This window comes from Eubalaena glacialis, chromosome 19, assembly GCF_028564815.1.
Source record: "Eubalaena glacialis isolate mEubGla1 chromosome 19, mEubGla1.1.hap2.+ XY, whole genome shotgun sequence".
Lineage (NCBI taxonomy): Eukaryota > Metazoa > Chordata > Mammalia > Artiodactyla > Balaenidae > Eubalaena > Eubalaena glacialis.
In genome coordinates this window covers 11707706-11719764 of record NC_083734.1, presented here as the reverse complement: position 1 = coordinate 11719764, position 12059 = coordinate 11707706, and the positions used below count along the sequence as shown (strand labels likewise).

The window sequence follows — 12059 nt, the reverse complement described above, 5'->3', positions numbered from 1 at the left end:
AATCCTGTCTGAATATAGGAAGCACCGGAATAGCCTAGCTGGCCGGGTCTGAGCACTGAGCCACTCTCCCCATCACTCTGACCCCATAGATGGTAGCCAGTGTTGGCTTTGAAGCTCACCCATGCTTCTCTGAGCTGGGCTTCTGGACTGCTTAGCAAACTCCTTCGTCACTAGGAAAGCTCTCCCAGAAACCCCTCTGCAGTCTTCGCTTCTGACCTGACATCTTTCTCTGAGCTCTATCCAGTTCTTGAAACTAATCCATCAGCTCTCCTGGAGCCCTGGTCCATGGCCAGAGGTGGCTGAGTTCATGAGTTGATGTTCCTGGATGCTGGGCTGTGCCTCCATCATCTGCAGTGTCACACTTGCCAGTGGTGGGGGGAGGTCTCCCATGATCTGACTTCTTCCCAGCCTGGCCCCTCCCAGTCAGGAAGAGGATGGCTCCCCACATGTGCAAATGTACACAGCCCTATTATTTTATAAAAGGGCCTTTTATAATTACATCAAGTGGATCTGCAGCTCATCTTGCAATGAGGACAAATCTGAGTTTCACAAACATCTAGCTGGGCCCCCTCAGTTGTCATCTCTGTTTGATAGCACTTTCAGGTGAAATTCTGGGAGGTTCAGTCTTGCTGTTTGATGCATCAGCTTACTCTCCCTCATGGTTGATTATTTCCTCCTGAGTTCTATAATTTTGAATTGTAAACTCATCTTCAGTGAGAATTTATCTACAGGAACTCTTTACACCTGGGTTGGTGGCACAGCTCCCAAGAGAGAATTTTGCATTTGCCTCTGTTGGTACCTCCAGATGGCCCAGAGCCAAATTTCATGTTGGAGCTTTCAGGACCAGGCAGACAGCAGAAATCTGAACCTCAAAACTCATACAAATGCAGGTCTGCAATTATAAACTCTTAGGACATTTTTTTTTCACCCGAAGCTCAGGTCAAAACAGACAAGTTTTTCTATTTCTGGTAGCTGTTTTTTTTTCTAAATCTAAAATTTCACTGATTTATACTTCAGTGAAATTGGATCCAACTATATACAGAAGTTTCAATCCAACTCCCTACCCTGACAGGCTCAAAGCCTCTTTTTCTGTCCTCTGTGGACATGAAAACCTAAGCCGTGTGATCACCAAGATCAGCAACTTCCCCTGGTGGAGACCCAGAGCTGCACAGCATCCTTGATTACCTTCATCTCACCACTGTGATTCCTAGTTCCCACTTCTTTCCTGGAGCCAGGGATTTCCTTACTTTCTTGTTAGTTCAGCTGTGCCTTTAAAACAATTTTACCCAGCATTTCTAGGTGTTTCATAGCTAGGAAACATTCAGACTACCTGGTCTGCCCCATTGCTAGAAATCAAAGTCTGCCTCTGCACTTCACAAACTAGACTGGAACCCAGAGAGGGGAAGCAAACTGCCTGAGGCCACACAGCATGTCTGAGACACACCTAGACCTAGGCCCTGGGCCTCCTGATCAGTTTCTCTCTCCTGTAGAGGATAAGGAAAGATGTGCCTCGGTCACGAACTCGAGCGAACTTTGGCTATAATCCCACACCCCTGCCGCAAGCCTGTCTGGGGAAGGTGGTGAGGAAGGGAGAGCACAGGTTCGGTCCCACGTGGTTTGGATGGGGGGCTGCAGATGCGGGGGTGGCGGCAGAGCAGGGGACAGACGGGCACACTCACGCTTCCTGGAGCCGGGCTGCAGCTGCTCCACGCGGTACACGGAGAGACGGCCCACGCCCCCGCACACGGAGCTCTTCTCCCCTTTGCACTCGTGGTTACACTCCTCTGGCCCCATGTTCACTGCTGGGAGCCGGTTTCCACAGTAGCATTCGGCCCCGGCCTCCAAGCCGGCATAGACGTAGGACCTGCAGGCAGAGCGGGGCCTGGGGTGAGTCCCAACCTTGGCCCAGGGCACTGAGGTCTGGATCCAGGAATGGCAGCTGGGTCTGGGGCCAGGCTAAGGGTGAGTCCTGGCATTGCAGGAAGTGAACCCCGGGTCTCCTGACACTGAGCCCAGAGCTCTTTCCATAACCCCCTGCCGTCCTGTCAGTAAACGTTCTTTGTTCCGGACGACTGGGATCTGATCGGTCGAGCTCTGCTTACACTATGACAGCCAACTGGAAGCCGACGCATCACCTCAGGGACACCACTTCCACTTTCTGGACCTTATTTCCAGTGGAGCTGATGGTCAGGGTCCCACACTTACCGCTCAGCGCACGCATTCTGGCAGTGGGAGACGGTCATCTTTCTCAAGTCAAAAAACACAGCCCCCTTCAGAGTTCTCTCCTGGCCGTCGTCACTGAAGCATCCCATGTATGTGCCTGCAGGCGGGGAAGAAGATCAGAGACTCAGAGGCCCCAGGGAGAGGGAAGATTACCTGGCTCCACCCTTGGCATTGCCCTTCCTGGCTAAGGCTCTTCACAGAGAAGCCCAGGGGATGAGGCTGTGGTCCAACCCTCCCTGAAGCGCCTCTGGACACTTCCACATTGTTCTCTTCCTCCCCCTTCCCGTAGTTAATGGCCCACTGTCCCTCCAGACACCCTGCCAGGAGCCTGGCATCAGCCAGAACACAACTTTCTTCCACTGACCCTCACCCACCGAGTCTGGCTGGTTTAATTGCTTCCCCTGGACCCCTCTCCTCTCCATCCCTTCCCTTCCTAGGCTGGAAGAGGCCTCTCTGCCTCCACAAATGTCTTGATAGGCAGGTTCTGTCACCTCCTTGTGATCCAGAGGGAAGAAATGAGTTATGGAAAGTCTGATCTTAGCTAACATAAAGATCTTGCAAACAGGGAGAGTTATTTCAAGAAGAAAATCTGCCACCCCAGGAGGGAGTAAGCCCCCATCACTGCAGGTGTGTAAGCAGCATCTGTTAACATGTAAGAGAGCTGTCCTGTGTGGGAATCATTAGGAGCAAGGGACAGCTGAGCCCTCCCCAGTCCGGGCATCTCTGGCACATCCCTGCAAAGGGACACTAGGGGACAAGACTGCACAAAGCAGAGACAGTGTTGACCCAACCGTGCAATGTCAATGGGAAACAGCCCTGACCTGTCACCCCAAGAGAGGGAGCTGCCTCCCAGAAATGCAGAGCGAAGCCTGGAGAACTCGAGCACTAAGCAAGTGTGTCAGGTGTGTAAGTGTCATGTGCATCGCAGCGCGTTGAAGGAACTGTGCGTTGGGAGTTTGCAAACACGCCATCACATAGGCCGAGCTGTGAATGCACACCCACAATAGCTGTGCCGAGATCTGGATCAGGCACCCGTGATAAAGATGTTGCTCGTCTCCAGGGGAACGTCTACACTCAGTTCCAGGATGTCTCAAGTGGCGCCTGGGCAGTACACTACAGCCTCCGGAAATTAGGATGTCTCTGGGAAGCAGCACGCCCAAGGCCTCCCAACAGCCTGCCAGCTCCCAGACGGCTTTGCGGGGAGGAGTAACGATCTCATCCACCAGTCCAGGAGCTCCCTGATCCGGCAAGACTGGTTTTCACTGCTGCCAGGAACCTGGCCCAAAGCAGAAGCTCAGGGCCGCCTGCTGAGTGGTTTGGAGGAGTGGGTCTGCCAGCCTTCATTCCTGGGGCCCAAATCAGGGAGTGATTTTCCTGGGTGTGAACACCACACTTAAATCCATCTCTGACCTTGACTAAATCACTTCAACATTCTGTACCTCAGTTTCCTCAACTTTCAAATGGATAAATGCAACCCACCACCCCACCCAAGCTCATTTCTCTTGCCCCATGTGGACATGTCCCTGCTCCCTCCCACATGTCCACACTTGACTTCCTACCCGTCCTTGACAATTTACAGCCCTGACCACTCCAGCCCACTATGGCCTCTCCTTTCTCTGAATTTTCACATTGAGTGTCTGAAAAACTTGCTGTCACTCATATCCTTATCATTAACTGTTGTTGTTAAAAATCGTGTACACCTGTGTATCCTGTCTCTGTACCATGACTTAAGGCTCATTGAGGGGAGGGACCACACCTTCCCCTTAGCTGGTGACTCACCAGGCAGGGTCAGGCACGATGCCAACCGTGGGTTAGAGCTCCTAAAACCCACACTGACATCCTGTGAGGGCTCGAGAGGGGGAGCAGAGAGCCCCAATGCAAGGAGGGGCTGGTCCCATTGGCTGCACCAATGTGCGATTCCCAGGGCCCCAGGTTAAGAAAGGCAAGGCAAGAGGAAGATGACCAAGATGGCGGAAGATGGGACTCTCCGCCTTGCCAGGAATGGTTGAAGACCCAGAGACCTCAGGTTAGAGGACCTGGGGCTGAGGACAGAGCAACAGTCACCTCCGTAATGTCTGCCAAAGGGTCTCTCCCCCTTCCAGGCTCTGAACCTCTTGAGGTCACCTTCATCGCGGATGCCCATCAGCACACATGTGGTCACACCCAGTGTCTGTCCGTGGACACAGGCTCCACTCCTCTACTCGGGACCCCAGACACCCAGTCCCCACGAGCTTCTCTCTCTTTATATAAATCTCAGGACTACCAAGACCAGAAAGCCTTCAGCCAGGTCAGTGAGAATCAATCGCTCTCCTTAGCCTGCCTATTTAGTGAAGAAAAACCTAGTATTTTGAGAAATTTCTGATGTGTGTTGCTCAGCAAAGAAGAAATTCTATTATAGCTTTCAAGTGAACATCCAAAACAAGCTCAGGGGTTGCTAAACATTTATCACCGGTGATGGGAAATTAACCAGAAGGTTCTAAAGGTGCCTGGGCTCAAGACCCCTGAAGTCTGAGACCGGCGCATACACGTTTTGCGGGGAGAGTGGGGAAACAGCCTTCGGGAACGGGCTGCCTTAGATTCAAATCCAGGCTCCACTACTATCTGACTGAGTGACCTGGTGTGTGCAGCTTCCCCTTTCTGAGCCTCCATTTCCCCATCTGTAAAACGGGGATATGGTCTCATGGAATTCATGGGGTGGTTGTGAGAATTCCATGAGATAACATAGAAAGTATCTAATGTAGGCGTGGCATGTAGTAAGGGCTCAGGGGTGACTGTTTTTATTGTTTATATGTCATTATTAACAATAAACATTTTTACATGACTTTACTTCCCTGAAATGCAAAATCCTTCGTCACTAAAATGGTGATAGCACTGCTGACATCATAAGGCTGTTCAAAGATTAAATTAAATGAAATAACAGATGTATATCTAGGCACGTCACAGATGCTCGGATAAGTAACAGCTATTATTATTCTGATCCTACACTTTAACCTGGGGGCCGAGTGTGACGATGGCTCCGTAAATTTTTTTTTTTTTAATTTATTTATTTTTGGTCGTGTTGGGTCTTTATTGCTGTGCGCTGGCTTTCTCTAGTTGAGGTGAGCGGGGGCTACTCTTCATTGCGGTGCATGGGCTTCTTATTGTGGTGGCTTCTCTTGCTGCAGAGCACAGGCTCTAGGCATGTGGGCTCAGTAGTTGTGGCTCCCGGGCTCTAGAGTGAAGGCTCAGTAGTAGTGGCGCACGGGCTTAGTTGCTCCGCGGCATGTGGGATCTTCCCGGACCAGGGCTCGAACCCGTGTCCCCTGCATTGGCAGGCGAATTCTTAACCACTGCGCCACCAGGGAAGTCCTGGCTCCGTAAATATTAGCAGAACACATTAATAAGAGAGAAAGAAATGGTTTTGAGCAGTCAGGCTTGGGTTCTTCAAAAACAAGAAGAGGCTAACCAGCTACCAGCTGGCCATCGGGTGGAACTGACCGGTCTGGAGGGGACGCTCACGCCCTGCTTGTCCCATCTCAGTTTGTAGCAAAGGCCTGAGACGCAGGCGCCTCCCCCTCTGCTTGTGAGGAGGAGGGGAGCCCTTTCTCCCGGAAAAATAATGAATGGCTTTTCTAACTCCCTGACAGAGTTAGAAAGAGAGAATGTGCAAAAAGAAAGGACTTCCCAGGGATGCACTGGGACACATTCTGAGACGGATTTATTACTTTCGGCTGAAACGGAGGCGATATATTATTGTCTGTGACTCCGCATCTGCTCATTTGCACATCAAAATGGACATGCCGTGAGGCTATTAACGATGGCTTTGGAGATATTGCAATGTCTTTGCAAATTACTATCAATAAAAAACAAACTGGCTATGGAGAAGTTACTATTTTTCCCCTAGTAAACTTACTGACATTTTATTCCATTATGGATGTTGTCCAAGGTATAATGAAATGCTCAGTGATTGATGGGGCCTCCTGCGGCTTCCAAGGCTTGCCTGCCGGATCCCCTTACAGGGGGATGGCGGGCTGCCCGGGCCGCAAAGAGACGCTCTCTTTGTCTGCAACCCCAGCAGCTGTCCCGAGGGCTGGCCTGTGAGCTACTCTCCACCAGGGAGGCCTGCCTGGCTGTGCGGGGCCCACAGAGCCCCAAGAAGGGAAGGGGGCTCCCAGAGGGTCCTCAGGCCAGTGCCCGCCTCTCCCCACTTTCTCTGAAGATCTCCAGCCAGGATACCACGGCCTCTCCCAGAGGGCGGATTCTTCCTCCAATCCTGGGGGATATTCAAAATACTGAATAACCTATTGGGGCGGGGCACCAACCTGTCAGAATTATCACCATTCAACACCAGAACCTGACTGTTCCCGCTGTACCAGGCATTAACCCTTCACTTGCTAGGTTTGGGGGTCACCAGGGAGGGTCAGCCAGAGCATCAGAGTGTGGAGGGCACTCAGGGGCTCAGGGCAGAAACTGGTGGTGTATAATGGGTGACGATCGGTCCTGTTTACATCTCACCATGATCTCCTCAGCGTTCACTGCAGCCTCTTCCATCGCCTCTGTAAATGATGACTTAAGGGGTACCCATTGGTTCTCCTGGATATACGTATTCTATACACAGGGCTATAACCAGGTCACCCTGAGTCCTCCCCTCTGCTGCCCAGTCACCCTGAAGCCAAGTTACAAAGAACTTGTCACTTCTGTCTAATGAGCCCCAAGCCCTTTGCACGTGCCTCTATGATGCCTCGGTCACATTGTGGGGTAATCATTTGGATGCATATCTGATTCCACCACCAGACTGAGCTCCTCAAGTGCACAGTGATAGCACACATGAAGACTCATACGTGGGTCCTCAGTAAGTGTGGATTGAGAGAAATAAAAAGAGGAATCATGGCTAATTTGCCCAAGGTCATAGAGCCAATAACTGGCAATACCAAGACAGAAACCCAGGTCTGTTTTCAAAACTTGTGCTCTTTCCATGCCTTCTTTCCAAGAAATCCATGGCAACTTTGTTTAGTCACTTACACTTTAGTCTAAATGAGTTACACTGGTGTAGCCTGCATAGACATCCAGCTTCTAGATGCGTTGGGGAGAGTTTACAGAAATTGTATCTATATGAAATGAGCTACAGAACCCGTCCCTCAATTCTCCCTCATTCTTACGTGGAAGGCTTGCTGAGGAATCCCACACGAGGGCTATGACCGAGAGGATTTCAGATGAAACTTCATTCCATGGAAGTTTCTTTCTTGTAGAAGGCAGAGTCCTCCAGTCTTCATTGTACTGGGCCGCCAGACTCATCCTCCTAAGGCTCTTGCCTCATCTTCTTCTATATCCTGCCACTGAGGACTCTAAGCTCCAACTACACTTCTTATACTCAGGATAGCAGTTCTCCTGTGATTTGTGGTACAGGACCAAATGGGGTGGTGACAGGGATGCTGAGACACTGACTGAGGTCAGTCACCGCCCAACAATAGCTATGACACTCCCTGGGTGCTCACTTCACACAGGCTCAGTTAACTGGGCCCTGCATAGTCTGTATAACTTGGTGTAAAGAGTCGCGACCTGGAACCAGGCTGACCCCATGATGGAGTCCCAGCTGCATGACTCTGGTGGTCTGATCAGTGCCCCGCCCGTGTCCCCGCGGCCTTGCTGCCTCCAGGCTGCACCCTAAGATACATGTTCTACCCTCGCTCCAAACCCCCACCTGCTCCATAACGTACCCTTTACTGACCACCTTCTCTTCCGTCTCACTTCCCACTCCCTACCAGTGTTCCTGGGATCACATCCCAAATTAACCAAGTCCATTTGAATCCTGGTTTCAGGGTTTGCTTCCGGGGAACCCAAACTAAGAGAATGACCTTGGGGAATTTAAGTAATAATAGCTGCCAGTTCCTGAGTGCCGGTGAATACATCAGGACCCCTAGCCCAGTGGTCCTCAGCTTTTGCGTGCATGAGAACCACCTGGAGACCGTGCTGCTCCAGGCTGCCGGCCCCTGCCCCAGAGTTTGGGACTTGGTAAGTCTGAGAGAACCTGAGAATCTGCACTTGCAACAAGCTCCCAGGTGATGCTGAGGCTGCTGGTCTGGGACTCTGCTTCGCAAACCGCTGCTCTATATTATCACATTTAATCCTCACCATAACCCTGGGGCAGGTATCTCAACCTCCATTTCCAAGGAACCCAGAGAAATTAAGAGACGTGGTCACCCAATAAACCTGGGGCTGAGCCAAGATTCAAGCCGAGGTCTGTCTCAGCTCTAAGATGCTCGCACATCTCAACCTCCAGCCACGGGCAAGCCCAGCTGGGGAGGGAGCAAAACTCCAAAGGGCTTCCCCTCCCAGGCCCCGCCTGTCTGCCTCGGAGCCGGGGGAACGGGCGGTGTGGGAAGGCCATGGGTTCTCGGTGCCTACTTCTTGGGCTGCCGCCAGGGCCAGGGAGAGGGGACACCAGTCCTGTGCCCCCAAATGGGGCTCGTGGGAGTAGCTCCCATATAGGCAAGGGGACCCAGGGCTGAGCACCTACCTTGGCTGCTGGCGGCTGGCCTGGGGGCCTCGGGGCCCAGGGCGGGCGGCCCCTGGGGGTCCCCCATGAAGTGGTGGAACCAGCGGCGCCGCAGCTGGCGCAGCTCTGAGTTGCGGCTGCGGAGCCAGCGGGGGTCGGGCCGGGGCCGGGCCAGGGGGCCCCGCAGCACGTCCACGCCGAGCAGCAGCTCTGGGCTGACCCGGGGGTCGTGCAGGGCTCTGCTGTCCAGCAGGCCCACGCCCAGCGCCACGGTGGCCACGGGCAGGGCCTGCAGGGGGCCGGGGGCCCGGGGGCCCGGCGGGAGGCCCACGCGGGCCCGCTGCAGCAGCAGCAGGCTGCCGGTCATCAGGTAGGCGGCTGTGAGGAAGAAGAGCAGGAACTGTGTCCGGCGGAGAAACTTCTGGAGTCGGAAGAAAGGTTTGGCCATGCCCCTGGGCGGCAGGGCTCCCGGCTGGAGCCCAGGGACGGCTCCTAGCACCCAGGCGGGAGGGAGGCCGGGGCCTGCGGAGGCGTCATCCCTGCATCCCGGCACCAGCCTGTGCTCTCCCGGGGTTACTGCTCCTCCTGCCTGGTTTTCAGCAGGTGCTCAAATGGCACCATCACTTAACTCCGGCCGGGACCCTGCAGCTGCAGCTTCTGCCCAAGTGTCACAAACTCTGCCATCCCTGGGCTCTAGCGACCCTCATCTCCAGCTTATAAATCTGGAAAAGAAGAGAAAGGGCACTTAGATGCAATAGGAGGGTCCACTTCTCCCACTGCCCCAGGGTCAGGCGCCCTGCACTCCTGGGCTCTGTTTACCAAAGGCAACAGCCGTGTTGCAAGAGCACACGCCTCTGCCACTGCACGACTGTGTGACATCAGGTGGGTTACTTCACCTCACTGGGCCTCAGCTTCCTCATCTGTAAAAGGGAACTAACACTCCTTCCCGGAGCGGTAGGAAGATCCAATAACGATAGCAGTAAGGAGGAAAAGCAGCAGCAGAGGTAGGTTTAAAAAGGATAACCAACAAGGGTCTACTGTAGAGCACGGGGAACTCTTCTCAATGTTATGTGGCAGCCTGGATGGGAGGGGAGTCTGGGGGGGAGAAAAAAAGAAAGAAAGAAACACCTTCCACTCCCATCCAAAAAAACAAAAAAAAAAAACCCACAGCAGTGTCTTTGTACTGAATCCTTACTTTATGCCAGGCACTGAGCTAAACGCTTTATGTATCATCTCATTTAATCCTCACACCAACCCAGCGAGGTAGATACTGTACAGTACTATCCCCATTTTACAGATGAGGAAACTGGGGCAAAAGGAGGCAACGTAACTTTCCCAAAGTCACACAGCTGGTGAGCAGAGGAGCCAAGGTTTGGAACAGTCTGTATTCAGAGCCTGGACTCTGAACTGACCCGTGGCCCAGCCTATAATGAGACCCCACCACCTACGTGTGCACCCGGCCCAAGGCATGAGTATACAGCAGGTGCTCAATACATGCGTGCAATCTGCTGACTCCCCGGGTGCCTTGGGGCTGCAAACTGTCTTTTGGAAATGCTTCTGCAGACGTGGGTCGGTTTGAACACAGGAGAGGGCACACGGGGAGAGAGTGGGCTTGCATAGTCTTTCCAGGCTTCCTGAAGGCAGGAGGCCAGAGCAGGAGAGTGCCTCAGGCCATGCACCTGCCAAACGGGGCTGGGCACCTGGTGAGGTGAAGGGGGGAGGGCTCTCAGAGCAGCCTTTCCGGGTGCCCCTCTGCTCCCCAGGACTCAGCTCTCACGCTGGGCTTTGGTTTCCTTTGGCGGCGCCTCTGAAGTACACTGTCAGGGGTTCGCAGAGGGTCCCGCAGCTGCTGTGAGCCGGGCTGCTGGGTGAGGACGGCCCTTAACACAAGGACAGGCTTGTCCCGGGGAGAAAGACTCCTAGGAGCGTGACTAAGCTGCTGCCTGTAACAAGGCCCGGTACCCCCGCCAGGGCCCCACGGCCCCTCAATGGCTGCTCTGTGCCCTACGGACGGCGGCTGGGTGTGAGAGGAAAGACAACGTTTGGGCTCTTGTGGCCTGGCATTCCAGGGTCCTGGGAGGGGCCCAGACCAGCATGACCCTTCCTGATTCAATGCTGAGAGCTGCCAGGTTCTGAGGCTTCTGGGGAGGGCAGGATCTGGGAATATGGGGGTCCGGTGGGTCCTTTAGGCTGGGGCAGGGGTGGCAGGCTAGGGAATCAGCAAATGAAGGTGGAATTAAACCCTGAGTCTGGGAGCCCTTCCAGACGGGTCTCCAGAGCTTTTATTTTCTCTCTAAGCTGGTGTGTGCCAGGCCCACCCCAGCCAGCCTCGTCAGATTTGTAGAACCACAGAGAAAATCCCAAGAAATCCTGACTGATCTCCCTGCCTCTAGCTTTGGCCCCTCCAATCCATCCTCTGCAAGGCTGCCAGGGTGATCCTACTAACACACAAATCTGATCATGGCACTCCCCTGCTTAAAACCCTTTTCAATAGCTCCCCATGGCTTTGGGATAAACTCCAAGCTCCTTAGCATGACATACAAGGCCCCCTTCCTGATCCAGCCCAACCAGCTCATCTCTCGCCAGGTCCTTTCCTTCTGCTTCCCCATGACGTGTGCACATGCGCGTGTACACACACACACACACACACACACACAGAGTCCAGCAGAGCGACCACACAGTACATCTGCCCTGGTGCCTTTGTACACAATGCATTTGATGTCTTTTTCTCCCTCTTTGCCTGGTGAATCCTTGTGTATCTTCCAAGAATCAGCCCAGGTGCCACTTCCTCCGAGAAGCTCTCCCTGACCACCACCCACCCACTGGTGTAGATTTCTCTGTCTTCCCACAGCCCGTGCTGACCCCCATCCCAGCATTCACCACCCCAAGATGATTTTAATTGTCCCTGTACTTGTCAATCATCCTTGCAGGACTGCGACTGACTCAAGACTAGAGGTCATGCCCTATGCATCTTAGTAACCCTGGCCCCCAGCATGAGCCCCAGCAGCATAGATGCTCAGCCATCTCCGTTTCTGAACACATTTTTAAAAAATGAACGAGAAGATACATTGATAGGCGAATCATGATATCAGAAACCTCCTCCTGTGGGGGTCAGGGCAATGAAATCTCAAATTCCCGTTATCCAGAGCTGTGGGAGCCTCGCTGGAAACACGGGAGATGGAGTAATACGTAAGCACAAAGGACACAGCTTCACCACTTCAGGTCTTACAGATACATGGAAATTAATAAGGGTGCCTGAGCTTTATATGTTATCCTTCCTGTGTCGTCATTCTAGGAAGAGAGGTTTCTGGATCTGCTTGCAAAAGGCTTCTGGTTACAAGATCGGGATTCTAACAGTGAA

General features: G+C 53.2%; 1 protein-coding gene across 3 annotated transcripts in view; it reads right to left on the bottom strand.

The window, feature by feature from the left end:
• WSCD1 (WSC domain containing 1) overlaps positions 1 to 12059 on the bottom strand; it is a 40733-nt gene that overhangs the window by 22067 nt on the left and 6607 nt on the right. For all 3 annotated transcript variants that reach the window (XM_061176149.1, XM_061176150.1, XM_061176151.1), the window contains 3 exons: positions 8720 to 9420; positions 2206 to 2320; positions 1680 to 1864 (listed from right to left, as the gene is read on the bottom strand). In XM_061176149.1, the coding sequence (XP_061032132.1) occupies positions 1680 to 1864; positions 2206 to 2320; positions 8720 to 9146 (727 nt within the window). In that variant the 5' untranslated portion in view covers positions 9147 to 9420. The remainder of the gene's footprint in view (positions 1 to 1679; positions 1865 to 2205; positions 2321 to 8719; positions 9421 to 12059) is intronic.